Below are 15,554 nucleotides of genomic sequence, written 5' to 3'. Positions count from 1 at the left end.
GTTTGTCCTTCAGAGATGTTTTGGCATTGGCAAAATAAATGAGTTTTTTGTGCTTAAACTTTTAAATAATTTCTGTTAATGGTTCTTTTCTAAGGACAAGATTTTTCTTGGAAAAATAAAAAAAATAAGTAAAAAAATGTCTCATACTTTGAGCAAGTTAATGGTTCCTTTTTATTAAAGAGAGTACATCAAGTTTTGTTCTACAGGGAAAAAGAAAAAGGAGAGAATGTCAACTTAGAATGATAGAATGACTTTTATTTAAAATATACTTTTATAACCAAAATGTTATTTTTTAATTAGCAAATCAGAATTATTTGTTGCATAATGCATCAAAGTGCATCAAAATGTAGAAGAATATTTATGCAATAAGTGTTTTTTTTAATTAATACAGAGCAGAATTCCAAAATAGTATTTTTCTATCAGCTATGACATCATCAGAAATTAAAACTAACAAAGTACCTACAGTACTTTAAAGACCCACTAATGAAAATTGTATTTTTACATGTTTTTGTGGCATTTTTCTCATGATGGAGGACAAATATAAAAGAAAATTCAGATTAAAACTGCGTTTGAGTATTTTTATTTACTCAAATCGTGGTGAAGGAGGAAAACTATATGACTGTGGAGCTCAGATATTACTCACCATTGTTGGTGCACCACTAATATTAGTTATGTTATTCTTTTTTGAATGAAACACAATACTGTCAATGTTTTATCCAATTTCTTAAAATATAGAATTTTGTTGTTTAAATATATTAGAAAAGGGCAATAAAATGAACTTTTCCTTATTAAACTGTTTACTCAACTTGTGGAATTACAACTATAGAATACAATGGTTCACTAATCAGCCTTCAGAGACTACAAAACAAGAGACATCTACGACAAGTTTAATAACTTAAAAAAAAGATAATGAGCAAGTTTATTTGACTACAAAACACCAAGGGTTTGGTTTCAGTTTACTGTATTATTTTTTACAATTCCACAAAAACTCATTAACTAGCTTTTATTTAACCAAATATAAGAAATATAATTTAAAAATATATATGTACGGTTTTGTTTTTTGAAGTAATTAAAAGTAACTATATTTTGCATGAAAAAAAAACAAATACATTTAACTTTTAAAAAAACGGACTTGCAGGAATAAAACTAAAACACACTTTTTAGGTGACTAAATATATTGTATGTCTTGCAGAAATAATACAATTGTTCATTATCTCATTCAGCTATGAAATACTTTTAGGCGTTTGAAATAAATATCAGTTTTAAGTGTTTTGTAGAACAAACAAGGCATCCCATGGAAGAGAAAAGTGTTAAATAACTGACTTCAGCTGTAGTTAAAATAGTCCTTTTCCTTTGGGCTGCTCCCCTTAGGGGATGCCACAGCGAATCATCCGCCTCCATCCAACCCTATCCTCTACATCCTCCTCGCTCACACCAACCACCCTCATGTCCTCCTTCGCTACATCCATGAACCTCCTCTTTGATCTTCCTCTGGGCCTCTTTTCTGATAGCTCCAACCTCAGCATACTTTTACCAACATGATCACTGTCCCTCCTCTGAACATGTCTAAACCATCTCAGTCTGGCTCATCTCCCTAAAAACCTCACAGCACCCTTGTTTTAATAGCTCTGCCCATAACCTCTTCATCTTCCACACCACCAGAGTCATCTTACACACCACCATCCTCTGCTGTCTGGCTCCACTCTTCCTAGTCATACATTTAAAATCACTGGTCTTTTTGAGATTGTAATGACTGCCAAAGATGTAATCGATTTTTGAGCTCTTTCCTCAAGTCTTTTTTGTTACACTATGCTCATTTTTGTTTTGGAAAAATATATTCACCACTGACATTTCTGGTCTTTAAGCAAAGTCGACCAAAATCTGTCCATGTGCAATCCTGTCCTAAACACCAGTCATCTTCTTCTACTTCCTCTTTACCTCCCTCACCTATATGACTTTTAGCCCCAATCATCCCTTTCTCCCCTCTAAGGATACACTAATTCACCTCATCCATGTCCCTCTAGAATTTCTACAACCATGACTTCCTTCTCTCCTCCTTCAGTGCGATTTCCACTGACCAACTGTATCTCTACAGTACCAGTGAGATATTCATTAGTATAAAAAATCTGTTTTTGATTCACATGATTTATGATTTGATTCTAGTATTACGTCAGACACGCCTACCACAGTCCTCAGTGTATTTGTGAGGGAAAACCATTTGGGAAAACATGTTTTAAACCTTCGCAAAACCATTAAACGCAAAGGAATTGTGGTAATCAATTAATGGAAAAATTGTTGCAAAAGGATACTTTTTTTTTTCTTCAGATAGGACAAAAAACACCTTGCTAAATACAGTCTTACAACAATTACTGGTACTGTGAATTTCATGTTTAAAGACAATTCATCATTCTGTCCAAATTAGCTTGATACAGAATTCTTTGAAAACAGTCTCTTGGCATATTATTCAGACATGGATGTTTTGCATTTCACAGAAAAAAAACCTTTAAATTTCCCACTTGTCCTGTAAGTGTCAGCTCTACCTATCAACTTTATTCATTTACATTTTAGAAATCAGCTAGAATGCATCACAAAATGGTCATGCGATAGCGTTGTTGCCACAGGTCTAAAATATCTTGTAATTTAGCCAATCATAATCAAGAAATAATATTTTTGAAAATGCTGGGAGCCATTTATTATTGATTTTATAACAGGAGCTGGTAGAAATTTTAACGAGGGTCACATTTGGGTCACATGTAGATGCCCACTCTATATCTACCAGGACTTGGGACTAACACACAAAAGATTTGGCGTGTGCCCCCTTGTGGTTAAGTGAGTTGTAGCTAAAAGATAAAAACAAAAAATTGACAACATAGAAAAAAAGTCAGTCAACCTCAGGTTGTCACAAAGGTTTTGTTTGGTTTGGAGAAGATCTTTTACTCAGCTGGAGCTGTAGCAGCAATAGAAACTGGTCAAATACTTTTCATTTTGGAGAATCAGACAGAAACTATGACAACGAGGGGGGGCTAGCAGCTTCTTAGATTATTTAAATGCTCTGCAGATGTGCGATGTATCCCGTCATCTACTAACTCCGACCATGAAAATGCAAACTAATGACTAGGAGTCCTACATGCGATTATTAGAACTGAATATCGTTAACATTTTCAGCAGTTAAGGGTCCATACTTATGATGCATCCCCACCCTTCACGTTTAGGGAGCAGTTCTGTCTGTTTGTGTGCTGCACAAATGTCACACGCGTCTTTCTTCTTTGGAACATGACCTGCTGTTGCTCTGCAGGGGATGACAAGCTGAGCATAGTGCAGCTTTCAAACACACAGCTCACATCGTGGTGTCAGTTCAAATAAACAAACATGGGCTAACTAGAGAGAGCAGCTAAGTCCATGCAGATCTGCAGTAAAAAAAAAAAAAAAAAAAACATGCTTTCAAGTATACACGCTTAAGGAGAAATCCTGCTCATTAAGATTCTGTCCAAATATTAGAAGATCTAGATATTCGAATGATTTAAGTCTGTTCAAACTTTTACATTACATGCATGTCATGGATGGGTTTGTTTGTGTACACAGAGCAGAAAGATAGAAACCTCCTCCGCATTTCCTCCTTCATCTGGAAACTAACCAAAGGTTTGTAGGGCATTGTGACATTCATATTGATTTTTACATGAAGGGTGTAGTACAGTAGTACAGTAGTTTGTGTACACACACAAAAGTAATGCAATGTGTTGACCGCATCTAATCTGGGCTGATTTAATACAAACAGAGTAGCTTTTAGATGAGATGTTTAAACTTTTAAAAGCTTGTGGGTTTCTATTTAATTCTTACATCAATTTGCAAAAACCTCCTTTGCTTTGTTCCAGGTGTCAGAATCTGTGGAGGTGTGCAAAATAAAAAAATTCAAGGTTGAGAAAGTAGATCAAGCCCCGTGAGGTGTGCACGTTTACAGGCAGGTAGAGGGCTGAAACCATGTTTCTGTGCGTGTTTCTGTGCAAAAGGCGAGTGGGAGACCGGTGTCAGCCAGCCCACCTTCCTGTGCGCGAGTGGGGGAGGAGCCGAGCGCCGGTCAGGTAAATACAGACTGCACACCACCGCATCTCCGAAGGACATTATTCCACTTCTTGTTTGCGGAGCACTTTCACAGTCAAGTGAGCCATCTGCAGCACTGACACCTTTATGAAAAAACGAAGAGCTTTTAATGCATCCCGAGAGCCGCGCTCCCACATTCACAAGCACAAGATTACAACCTAATGAACCCTTTGACACCCACTGCTTTTGTTGTTTTATTTACATCACACTACATTCATTTTTGTGCTGAAGATCTCAGGGGCATGTTATAGGGAGCTAAGGCCATTAATGGCTCCAAAAAAAAGACTAAAGACACAGAAAAGAGCTTTAAAATAGAGGGAAAAAAATCCTTCACCACGTGTAGGAGTGATTAACACTTTGGAAGTGTGGGTGCATCTAAAGAAAAAAGGGAAAAGAATGGTCTTTATGTTCACTAAGAGGGCAGAGATTTCCTGACTGAGGCTAAATCTATTTAATAGTGGTCAGTTTTACAGTTAGCATGTGTTCTAAATCTAAGTTTAGAACTATTTGTATACATAGATGTTATAAAGTGTCCTGGACTGGGTGTCACTGCAAAAAGTATTTTTGATTTCTTTATGGGGTGCCTTTATTAAACTTGCATAGTAAAATTTTAAATGCAATATTCATTTCTCCAAGCAATCTAAATATTTTTCCTTACTAAATATTTAGCTTCAAACTAAATATTAAGCAAAAAAGTCAAATATTTAGAAAACAAACTAAAGATCAAGTTAAAAAGCTAAATATTTAACCAAAATATTTATTTAACAAATAAATATTTAGTTACAAAACTTAAATATTTAGTTTGAAAAACAAATATTCAGGTTCCATATTAAATTTGCTAAATAAATGTTTAATTCTATAAAATAAAATAGTTTGTTTATATACTAAATATTTGATCATAAAATAAATGTTTTACTTAAAGTTACACATTTGCTTGCCAACAAAATATTTAGTTGGTAAATGTAACATTTATAAATACATAAATTAAAAGGTGAAAATATACATTTAAAAAATGAAACTTGTTTTTTTTTCTCCTAAAACAGCCAAAATAACCAAAAATATTGCTGTCAAAAATATTACTAAGTAGATTTACAACATATTTGTAATTTAACACAATTCAATAAAGATTTCTCAAATTTATAATAAATATATATATCAGGAAGTACATTTATGTCAAATTGATTTTTTCCCTAATAAAAATGATAAAGTATTTTTAATTAAATTTTGTATCATTGGTTTAATTAAAAATACTTCTTCAAAAAGGAAATTCATTTGATTTTGATACTTTTTGGGGGGCAATTTGTCCTATTATTTGCACATTTGGTCATCTGAAATGGACAAAAAAATACAATAAAAAATTTCCTGCAATACCAGCGCTTGGTTGTTTGTTTGGAAGCAGACAAAATTACCAAATGGTAAAAATATTTTCCCTAAATTGTTTAGCAAGAGCTTCAATCAATGTTGAGTAAGATGCTTTCAAAATTATTCTGAAAGACAAAACACAAATTTGATTAAAAAAACTGAAATAACAAAAACTAACATTTTAGACCTAAAATTTGAGATAGTTGACTGCATAGCACACGGTTAAGTCAAAACTTAAAGGAAATTAAGCATCTGTATGATAACCCAGAATTAGTTGAATATTGAAGCAATAGCATGATCCCAAACACAATAAAATACACATATAACCAAAACAGAAATGAACCACAGAGATAAACTCACCTAATTTAAGTCCGGACCAACCAACTGAAGTGCTGTGGCATTAATTTCAGCCCTTAAGGCAGCAGTAAACAAACAACCGTCTTAAAATCCTAAATTAACTAGAGTGGATCCTAACAACAAAAAAAACAAGGGAAAAAAATATACTAATGTTGTTTAAAGAGCTTTTTAAAATAAGTTTGCGTATCTCATTAAAATTCTGCAAAGACTAAATAAAACCCGGATGGAACAAAACTTACCTAAAAAAACATTTTAAAGTGGATCACATAGAACATATCCTTTTATTGAAGCATTCAGCAAAAAAGTTGCTATGAACTGAAATTTAAATACATTTACATGTAGAACATGGTATTCCAGGAAGCTTGTTTAACAATTTAAAATCGTACAAAAATGTGACTGATCTCTTGAGGTTTTATATCATTCAGGTGAATCACAACATTTCCATTATCAAAATAATAAAGTGAACAAACATGTAGATGTTAGAACACCTACATGTGGAGTCCCTGAGGCGTATAACTCTATTCAAGCTCTTCTCACAAAACATTAGCAGCATGGCTGTCACCTCTCTGAAGCTCCGTGAGCTTTGGAAACGTCTGCTTCACACGTGTTCTGTGCATTTTAGCCGTGTATCCCCTCGTGATGCAGACACGTGTGTATTAGGGGTGTGTATTTGCAAGTGTCTGGCAATACGATATGTATCACGATATATATGTCATGGTACGATACGTACCCCGATATGTCTCAAGACAGTACCAGACAATAATTCACTTTTTTTTATTATTATAACTTAATAATTATCTGAACATTAATACAATTTTCACATTAGTAAAATACATGTTATTTAATGACTGTATCCAAGAAAATTCATGGAGATTTTCTTTTTGTAATTTAGGAAATATTTTAATGGAAAACAAAAGTACACTGACTAGATATTTGCTTACACCCCTCGTATTCATCATCTTTGCGAGCTAAGCTGCACGGGATGCTCCATTTTCACACGTTTGGCCTCCCTGGATCAAGGTTTGGTCTGCAGTCAAAGTGTGCGCTTTAAACTAATTTGGTCTCGCCTGGGGAATGCTTAAAAATATGCTTTTTTTTTTTTGTTTCTGAGCCAGCGCAAGCTAATTATGTGGAGCCTTATCCGTGTTTGAAAAAACACTGTGTAGAGCAGGCAGGCACTGCGTTTTTTACTAAAAGCACCCTGGCAGGTGCGGAATAGCCTGAGGGTATTTTTTGTTGCTGATTTGTGCTCCCTGTCCCCTATTATTATTTATTTTTGACTCAAGTATAGCACTTACAAGATTAAGGCAATAATTGACACTTACATTTATTTTTCCTTTCACTTGGTATAAAATAATTATTGTTCAGCCTTGTCAGTTAGCTGTGTGGATTGGTAATAATAAAAGAGCTATTTTCAAATAAAACCCGCTCTAAGTTGCCAAATAAACTTTGGCAATTTAACTCGCTTGAAGCTACTTTGATAGTTTGACGTAAAACTAATCCCTGAGGCTGGGAAAGCAGTGTGACACATTGTGCCTGGCAGCAAATGTCCTCCATAAATAAGGAGCCGTTCTGAGAATTCTCATGAATTTTACAGTGCAATCTAAGAGGAATAAATCAACATCAGGTTTTAATCAGAACGATCTAAGGAGACCTGAAAGTAATGTCATGTTTTAATCACCTAAGCTCTCAGCCTGCATGTAGATCAAACAGTTCTTTTTTTTATAAAATGGGATTTCAGTTTTTTCCCCTCCTAATTTTCAAAGTGTATCAGATATACTTTATTGAAACACAACCCCACACTGCCGTGTCTTTTATTGAAGGCATCACACTCCATCAAATCTATTTTTCAGCTCAGACCCTGAAGCCGCCCTTCATCGCCAAACGAGTGATCCAGATGACATTACCCGGCAGAAGAGAGGCGAGCGCAGCTGAATCAGACACTGACCTGTGTCGCTTTGGCTGAAGACAGCCATGGTTTGTCCGCCCACAGTTTGCATAGTGAAGGGATGATCCCTGGGGACCTGCACCGATGCATCCTTCTCCTCCGCAGAGCCCAGGGCCGCCAGATCCTCACTCAGACTGAAACACACCTGAGGAAAACCGCTTAGTCAACACAATGGCTGGCTAGTCATATTACCAGCCGGCTCTTTATTTAATCAGATCAGGTCAAATATGGTATGGTGAAGCTATTGATTGCTGTGAGTCAGTGAGAGAACAAACAGATGGACTACAGCAAACAGTAACAGAAAGTGCTGGGGTTGTTGTGATTGCTTTTGAAAAGTGTTTGGGGGAAATAAAAGAGATTTTCTCACCTCAGTTTTACCTTGTTTCCTGTAAAAAGTAGAAGTAAAGTGGTGAGTGGTGCGAATCATATTTTTCCCAGTTAAAAGTGCTATAATATCCAAGTAGGAGCAATTAATTTAACCAGTTTTACCATAAAATCAGTAAAAAATACATATTAGTCTTATACATACTTGCCAATTGTAATTTTTCCAACTTCTCCCTTTTCTGTGGCTTTGTCCCATTGCTGGGATAAGTATTTGGGAACCTATAGGGGAAAAAGGTGATTATTTTGTTTCTTTTATTTTGTACATTGGCCTGGTAGCTTCCGTTTGTAGTGCGTGAACAAACCTTAACGAGCCACACGCCTTTGCTCTGTTTGACTCCTGTCAGGTTAACCTCCACTTTGTCTGACATGTTTCAAACGGCGAAGACTTCCACACAGTTTGCAAAATTACCTTTTTAAAACACCTGTGAGATTCAAACGGTATGCTTCCAAAATTGATTTCCTGTCGGGCTTTTCAGAATAAACTTAGTAAAGGTGATGGCTGAAAAATAAAATGACAAACATTTTGTTTTGTGTGTTTTATTTTCTTTTTACTAACCATATGTTGGTTGTACATTATATTGGCACGTCCTGGCAACAACATTACCAAAGAAGTGTCTTTAAAAGTGAGTTAAAGCAGCTTTATGGTGAAAGTAGCGAAAAGCAGGGGCGTGTACAAAGGGGGCGGGGCTTAGCCACTCCTAGAACCTCATTGGCTACTTTATGAGAAAACCCCACTCAGATTTGTGTCTGCTAACCCATAAAAAGACAAATCCTCACCAATATATATATATATATTAATTATTATTCTTGGACAACAAATGTGAACAATTAAGTGTGTTTGGTTTTAGCTGAAACCACTTTTTATTAAAGAAACTTTATTGTAAAAGTCAGGTACAGTACTACACAATATTAATACACACTGTACAGAAAACAAATATATAAACAGGGAAAAAAATTAACCTCTAAGACAGTTTAAACAATTTTGCAATTTTATGTAGAAGCTTCTGGACTAACTAATAAATTTAACATAATTTGATCTCCATCAAAAATGTTTTTAAATAATTGTATTTTGCTATAAAAAGGAAAACGTATGAATGTAAAATTTAGCAAGGAGGAGCAGGAATAAGTTTATTAAAAGGTAAATGGTGCATTCTTATGGTGGTGGAAGCCAAACAATACAGGAAAAATAAAAGGAAAGTAAAATTGTGACAAAAGAAATCACAGAAAGAGAAAAAGAAAAGATTCAGAACTGAGCCAAAATAAAGGAGTCACTGTTTCAGATGAAAATCAGAAAACTACTAATGCCTTTTATTCTGTTTTTATTTGAGACTACACTTGTACTGTATATTTAGTATGTTTTACAACAAGTTAAAATAGTAAGAGCATTTTTATAAATTTTTATATTTATATTTGCAAAATTTGTTGGAAAATCTGTTGCTAAAAAGAAAATAAATGCAGGTTAAGCATACATCATTTTCCTTTTTCATTTTTAACTTTAAATGTATTATTTAATTAAAGTCAAGGCATATTTACTCGAGACATTCTATGAGCAGTTTTGGGTTAGTTCAGACTTTTAAATCACTTAATCATTTATATTTTGTGAGTTAAAATGAGTCAACAAACAGTTTTTGACCACACATGTCAAAACCCATTTTTGTACACATTAACACATTCTTTTGAAACAGGTATGTCAACCATTTGCTTATGATTAAAAATAAATTGAATCTTGTTTTCAACTATTACAACTATAATTACAATTAAGCAATTTTCATGACAATTACTACAATCAAAATTAGTTTAAAAAGATTAAGTTATAGTAGATTATGTAGAATTAAGATACAAATGGTGACACAGCAGTCTCTGTAGCCTTGTGACTCTGAAAAAGGTATTACCGGTAAAGAAAAAGGATGGACGAGAACTGATTAATTCTGGAAATTTCTCTGTTCAAAAGCAACCAGTTTTTTGTGCAAATTAGTTATTTCTAAAAACACTATAAAAACTTCTGTCTAACCTTCCAGCGCTGCTGAGTGCAATCTTAGTATTATTTGCCAGAAGATTGGAGAAATAAAGATATCATCCTTGGAGAAATTATTTCCTTTTGATGCCGTTTACTCCAGACAGAAGATAATTTGGTGCTCGCTTCAAGAGTTTTCTTTGCAGCTCTTAACCCTCCTCAGGGTCTTTCTGTCTGAGAGATGCTAGAGCTCTCCTGCAAAACCGTTACTGCCGGTCATTATACTTTCCGGCTGCTGTAGACGATAAAGATGCAGGTAGATTTAAGTGAGCTCTCTTCAGCCGACACAGGAAATGTAGACTCTGACGCACATTTACACCAGTGAGGAGGTGTGCAGAGAAAAGCGAAAGGTGATCAGCGACATAATCCCCTCAGGAACTCTTGTGGACAATCTCCACAGATGTTCTGCTGATGATTTGGTAATCCTGTTGCCAAATCTTTTGTTTTTATTTTTTATTCCCGATTATGCAAAAAAAAAAAAAAATTATTTTTGCTAATGAAATTTTGGCAGTCCGTTTGGTTGGGATTTGCAATCATTTTCGGGGTGGAGAATGAACTGTCAGTTTGTTCGTGGACAACCACTAAAAAATTATTAAAGAATATCTGCAGCCAAAATGGTATTTATGTCAGAAAAGTTCAAAATTTCAAGTGTATTGTAACAATTACAATTTTACAGTATCCAGATGGTATGAGAAGTCAATTCTAAATCAAACTCCAGTGTTCAAACAGTTTAAATCAGAGAATTCATTGGAATTTGTCAAATATTCATGCAAATTGCATCTGATATCTAAAAAAAATCATTTAAAAAAAGGAAGAATTGATCTAAAGAAGATCTGTGACCTCCACTTTGAGTCCATTACCTAATTCTGCATCTCTTTCTCTAATTTTATTTAAACATTTTATGTCCACTTGATTATCTTGTTTCAAAGATTTATAATTAATTGAATGCAGATGGTCCTTGTCTTAAAAGGAAATGGTTTCAGCATAATATTATGGACAGTTACTAACCTCAGCACACCAAAAACACGGTGTAAAGATGTGCAAGTAAAGAAACTGCACTAAAATAAAAAATAGTTTTGATTAAAAAAAATCCTTCATATGTGGAAGCTTTGCAAGTCTTTCGCATATAAAAGAAGTCCAGTGAAATTTAAGCATAAATTGATCAAAAATTATCAAGAAATACTCCTTTTGCATTTTAATGAAGCGCATTAACAAAGACCAAATATTTCTAAGATTAAAATGATCTTTCCCATTTTGTACTTGAGCTTTGAACAGTCTTCTGGCATCAGATCATTGGAATATACTGCCATCTAGTGGACAACTGCTAGAAAATAAATGTCTAAATGAGAGGATGACTGAAGGAATGAATGAAACAGAAAAAAACGGAAACTGTAATGAATCTTCAAATTAAAGTGATCAATAAAATCAATCATTGTGTTAAAATGTATTTTTTGTCTGTTATATATTTGTTGAGACCTAATGTCTGCTGGTAAACTCGCTGATGAGGAAGAAGATCCTATTCAAGCATTTCAATTGGGCAATAATGTTCAACTTTAATTTTAATACTCACACACATTTTCATAAATTATTATTTTTATATTCTAAAAATCATTAAAATTATAGGAACAACATTATATTTTTAAATATAAGACAACAGTATTTTAACTAAAGATGTAATGATGTATAAACAATTTTATTCTGTTGTTCATTTCGACCTATTTTAGACTTATAAAAGGATTCTGAGACTTAATGTCATTCATTTTTGTGGTTACCTTTCAGCTTCAACATTAACATAGCAGGACAGGTCCTTTAAAGATATGTGAACAAATATGAAATGTTTTATTTCAAACAAATTCATTTAGATTTCTTTAAATAAAGTTCAAACAAAAAAATAATCACGAAGTTACTGTAGATTTCAATATTGATATCCAAAGCATGAAAGGCTTCCCAATACTTTACCTCACTCCTGCCCCATCTAAAAATAAAATCATGCTCAAAACAAACTAAATGACATTGTTATTTGGCTAATTTTCATCCATCCTTATTCTAAACCTGCTGAATCACTTTTGGTCAGGAGTTGCTGGAGCCTATCCCGCCACCTGTTAGTCAAAGACGAGGCAAACCAGATCACACATTCCCACGTAGGGGCAATTTGGAGTTTTCAATAAACACAGGAAATATGTTTTTGGACTGAAGGAGGCAGCGGAAGTACCTGGAGAAAACCCACACATGCAGGAGGAGAACATGTAAACTCCACACTGAAAAGTTCCAACCTGAATTTGAACCTGGTGTGAGAACTAACCACTACACCACCATGCAGCGCCGATTATTCTCAATGTTTCATAGAATTGTGAGTTTTAAATTACAAAGACAAAAACACTGTGGATGATAAAAAAATAAACTTTCATTATGTTTTTCCTTTGCGTCATTTTATGATTTTTACTTTAATTTAATAGTTACCAAATAAAGCATTTTGAAAACGGTCAGTGGAGGTTTGTAATTTAAGAAACAGAGCCAGTTAAAAGTTACAAACTAAGTCAGTGAATATTTTAATAGTTTTGATGCATTCTTTTTTTATAATTACATTAAAAAAAACTTTTTCCTCTTCTTGCTTTTATTCTTGCTTAAATCTACAACATTTTGTATAAGTGACAAGTTGCACTTAAATCTTGATTAACTTTATATCTACTGGGCCATTTTTGTAACTTATTTTTTAATATATAAGTTCATATTCATTATATTTGTACAGTTCAAAATAAACATAAATACAATTGGAAAGAGATATTAGTTAAATAACTTCCTGTTTTGCATCTTTCTCTGCAGAGTAACCTGACAAATCTGAGCAACACAGTCAGTGATGCCAACTGAGCAGCTGTCGGCGCTTTCTCATGAAGCTCCAGAGAGGACAGCTCTCACCCACATCAAGACTTATACAGAGCCTCTAAAGTTCCCCAGCCTTCTGCTCACAGCTTATCGGCTTTATTGGCTTCTGTGGAAAGTGTGTGTAAAAACAAAACACTAGGTGAGGCGATGAATCGTGAGCCTTAACTTCCTCCCGTTGTGCCCGCCTGGATTTAGGAGAAGCTCCTGCAGTCCTCTGCCTGTCCTCTGCTGGATGAATGCTTCATAACTCCCTTTTCATCGGGGATAAAATGAGCTTGGCACAGTGCTGCAGGAGGTTTAAACTTTCCCATCAAGGTCAGCCCAGAAAACTGTGTCAGTCAGGACGATGATGAAGGGGGTTCTGACATGACTGGCACTGTGTCATTTTCCTGTCTTGAGTGAGACGTCCCCCAAGACCCAAAGATGATATGAAAAAATCTCATAATTTCTACAGTATGCTAAAGGGTTGTTACCATGGCAGCCTCATGTGGGCAAATTTAGTCTTGAAATTTGCAAGCAAGCGACAAAAGGAAAAACAGCCAGAAAATTCTGTGCACACAATGACTGTTGCTATGGAAAAAAACTGATTTTATCCTTATGTGTATTTTAAATTATGTGTAAGCAAGAAAGGGTTGCACGGTGGTGCAGTGGTTAGCAATCTCACCTCACAGTGTGAAGGTGAGGGTTTGAATCCCGGCTGGAATCTTTCTTGCATGTTCTCTCTGTGCATTCATGATTTTTCCTCCCAAAGTCCAAAAACATGCCTAATAGGTTGCTCTAATTTGTTCTTAGATGTGCATGCGTGATTGTCTGCCCTGCTACAGACTGGTAACTTGTTGAGTGTGTACCCCGCCCTCGCCCAGGCAGAATTATGACCTCAAATGGCAGTAAGCAAGAAAATTAAAGAGACTTTAAAAAATGAAATACATAAAAATATGGCTCATATTTTTTGAAGTGGTTCATCTTCCAGCTTTAGTATCAATTTAGATGATTTTTTTTATTAATATTCATGCATTCTCTTACACTTTTGATTGAAGAAAAATACTTCTGCAACCTGATGGGGGCGCTACAATCAAAAGTCTTTGAACTCTGGTGCAGTAATAAAAAAAAAATAAAAAAAAGAGTACAATATCTAAATATTTTAAATAATATATATGTACTTGTTCAACTTTTCATTTTGTATTTTGGAATAGAAGATAGCGTATATCTGACATGACAGCATGTAACTTGTGATTTTTTGCTGTAAATTTAGATTAAGGCTCACTTTCTTCTGAACCCGCTGTCATCAGCTGGAAACTTTAAAACCCAAATACCAGAATGTTACCGACTGCAGGAGGAAACATTTTTCTTCTCAAACATTGTTTGACTCAGCTTGACCAGGGCTCTGTGCCACCCTAGATTCACTCCTTCATTATTAAAACCAATGTTTCCACCAGCCGCTCTCCAGTTTCCCTTTCACTCACCACTGCGCAATTCACAGCTAGGATTACAGTTTGATTAATTCATGCTTTTCTGTTCATTTTCTGCACTGGCATTCCTTTTGAAACCTTGAATGATTTTTTTTTTTTTTTTGTCACTCCATCAAACTGTGTTAATGTGCTGTGATGTTTGTACTGTATACATTCATAGCTGTGGAACTTTGTAGTAAGGCTTCATAGTAGATTGCCAGACCCATGTTACATTTGTGGAGAAAACATTGCTGACGCAAGTCTGCAGCATAAACACGTCCTTGAGTCTTTACCCTCATTCCACTTGAAAAGAGGTCTACGAAAAAACCTTCACAGGTATCAGGACAGACTGTATTCTCCTGTCCCTGTGGGTCTCATTTTGTCCACAGCTTCAAACAGAAACCACAACTAAGCTATGACACATCTGTGAAATTCTCAAAAATGTTTTGTGTTTTGTCAGAAACTGGACATCACTCAATGACTAAAGCTTTAGAATTGTATATTTATAATCACTCTGGATGATCGGTGTACTTTTGTGCCAAAAAACTGCATATCTCTTACTGCCTTTTTGATAAAGACTTTGGTTTTGCCAATGCAAGCAATAATAATTGTAGTTTTTAGCAAATAAATCACTATTATGTCTGTTTTCTTCAAGAGTTGCAATATACTTTATGTTATAAGCAATAACAATTACATCTCGGCGTGCTTCTTCCTTAAAGGCAGGGTGAAGGAAATGTAATTTCAAAAGAGTTGGGAAGTAACTGCCAACCCCTCTGTTCCTTTATGGATGAAGGTGAACAGCTGGATGTCAGTCACAGGCTGTAAAAGCACACAGTTCTCATTAAAAGTTCCTCTAAGTCTTAACTGCAGATTTGCAGAAACAAAGGAAGAATTTATGTTAAGAGTTGCAACTTTAGTTATGCATTTCTTTTTCTTTTTTTAAGTGATTTAAAGCAGCTGTCTCCTACCATTTAAATGTATGCATGAGACCAGGGGTCTGAGCCACATGTGGCTCTTTGACCCCTCCATTGTGTCTCTGTGGTTGAAAAAAAATTGTTTT

The 15,554-nt window shown here is 34.8% G+C and overlaps 1 protein-coding gene across 2 annotated transcripts in view; it reads right to left on the bottom strand.

The window, feature by feature from the left end:
* LOC112155129 (general transcription factor IIF subunit 2) overlaps positions 1-8,611 on the bottom strand; it is a 47,644-nt gene extending 39,033 nt beyond the window's left edge. For both annotated transcript variants that reach the window (XR_004949919.1, XM_024286582.2), the window contains exons 1-4: positions 8,452-8,611; positions 8,295-8,368; positions 8,133-8,151; positions 7,766-7,910 (exon numbers count right to left, since the gene is read on the bottom strand). Coding sequence is in view for 1 of the 2 variants with exons in the window: in XM_024286582.2 (XP_024142350.1) it covers positions 7,766-7,910; positions 8,133-8,151; positions 8,295-8,368; positions 8,452-8,517 (304 nt within the window). In the remaining variant the exon portion in view is untranslated. The remainder of the gene's footprint in view (positions 1-7,765; positions 7,911-8,132; positions 8,152-8,294; positions 8,369-8,451) is intronic.
* Positions 8,612-15,554: the final 6,943 nt, after the last annotated feature.

Source organism: Oryzias melastigma, linkage group LG21 (genome assembly GCF_002922805.2).
Source record: "Oryzias melastigma strain HK-1 linkage group LG21, ASM292280v2, whole genome shotgun sequence".
In the NCBI taxonomy this organism is placed as follows: domain Eukaryota; kingdom Metazoa; phylum Chordata; class Actinopteri; order Beloniformes; family Adrianichthyidae; genus Oryzias; species Oryzias melastigma.
Note: the sequence above shows the minus strand (reverse complement) of the source record. Positions and strands in the feature narration are given on the sequence as shown.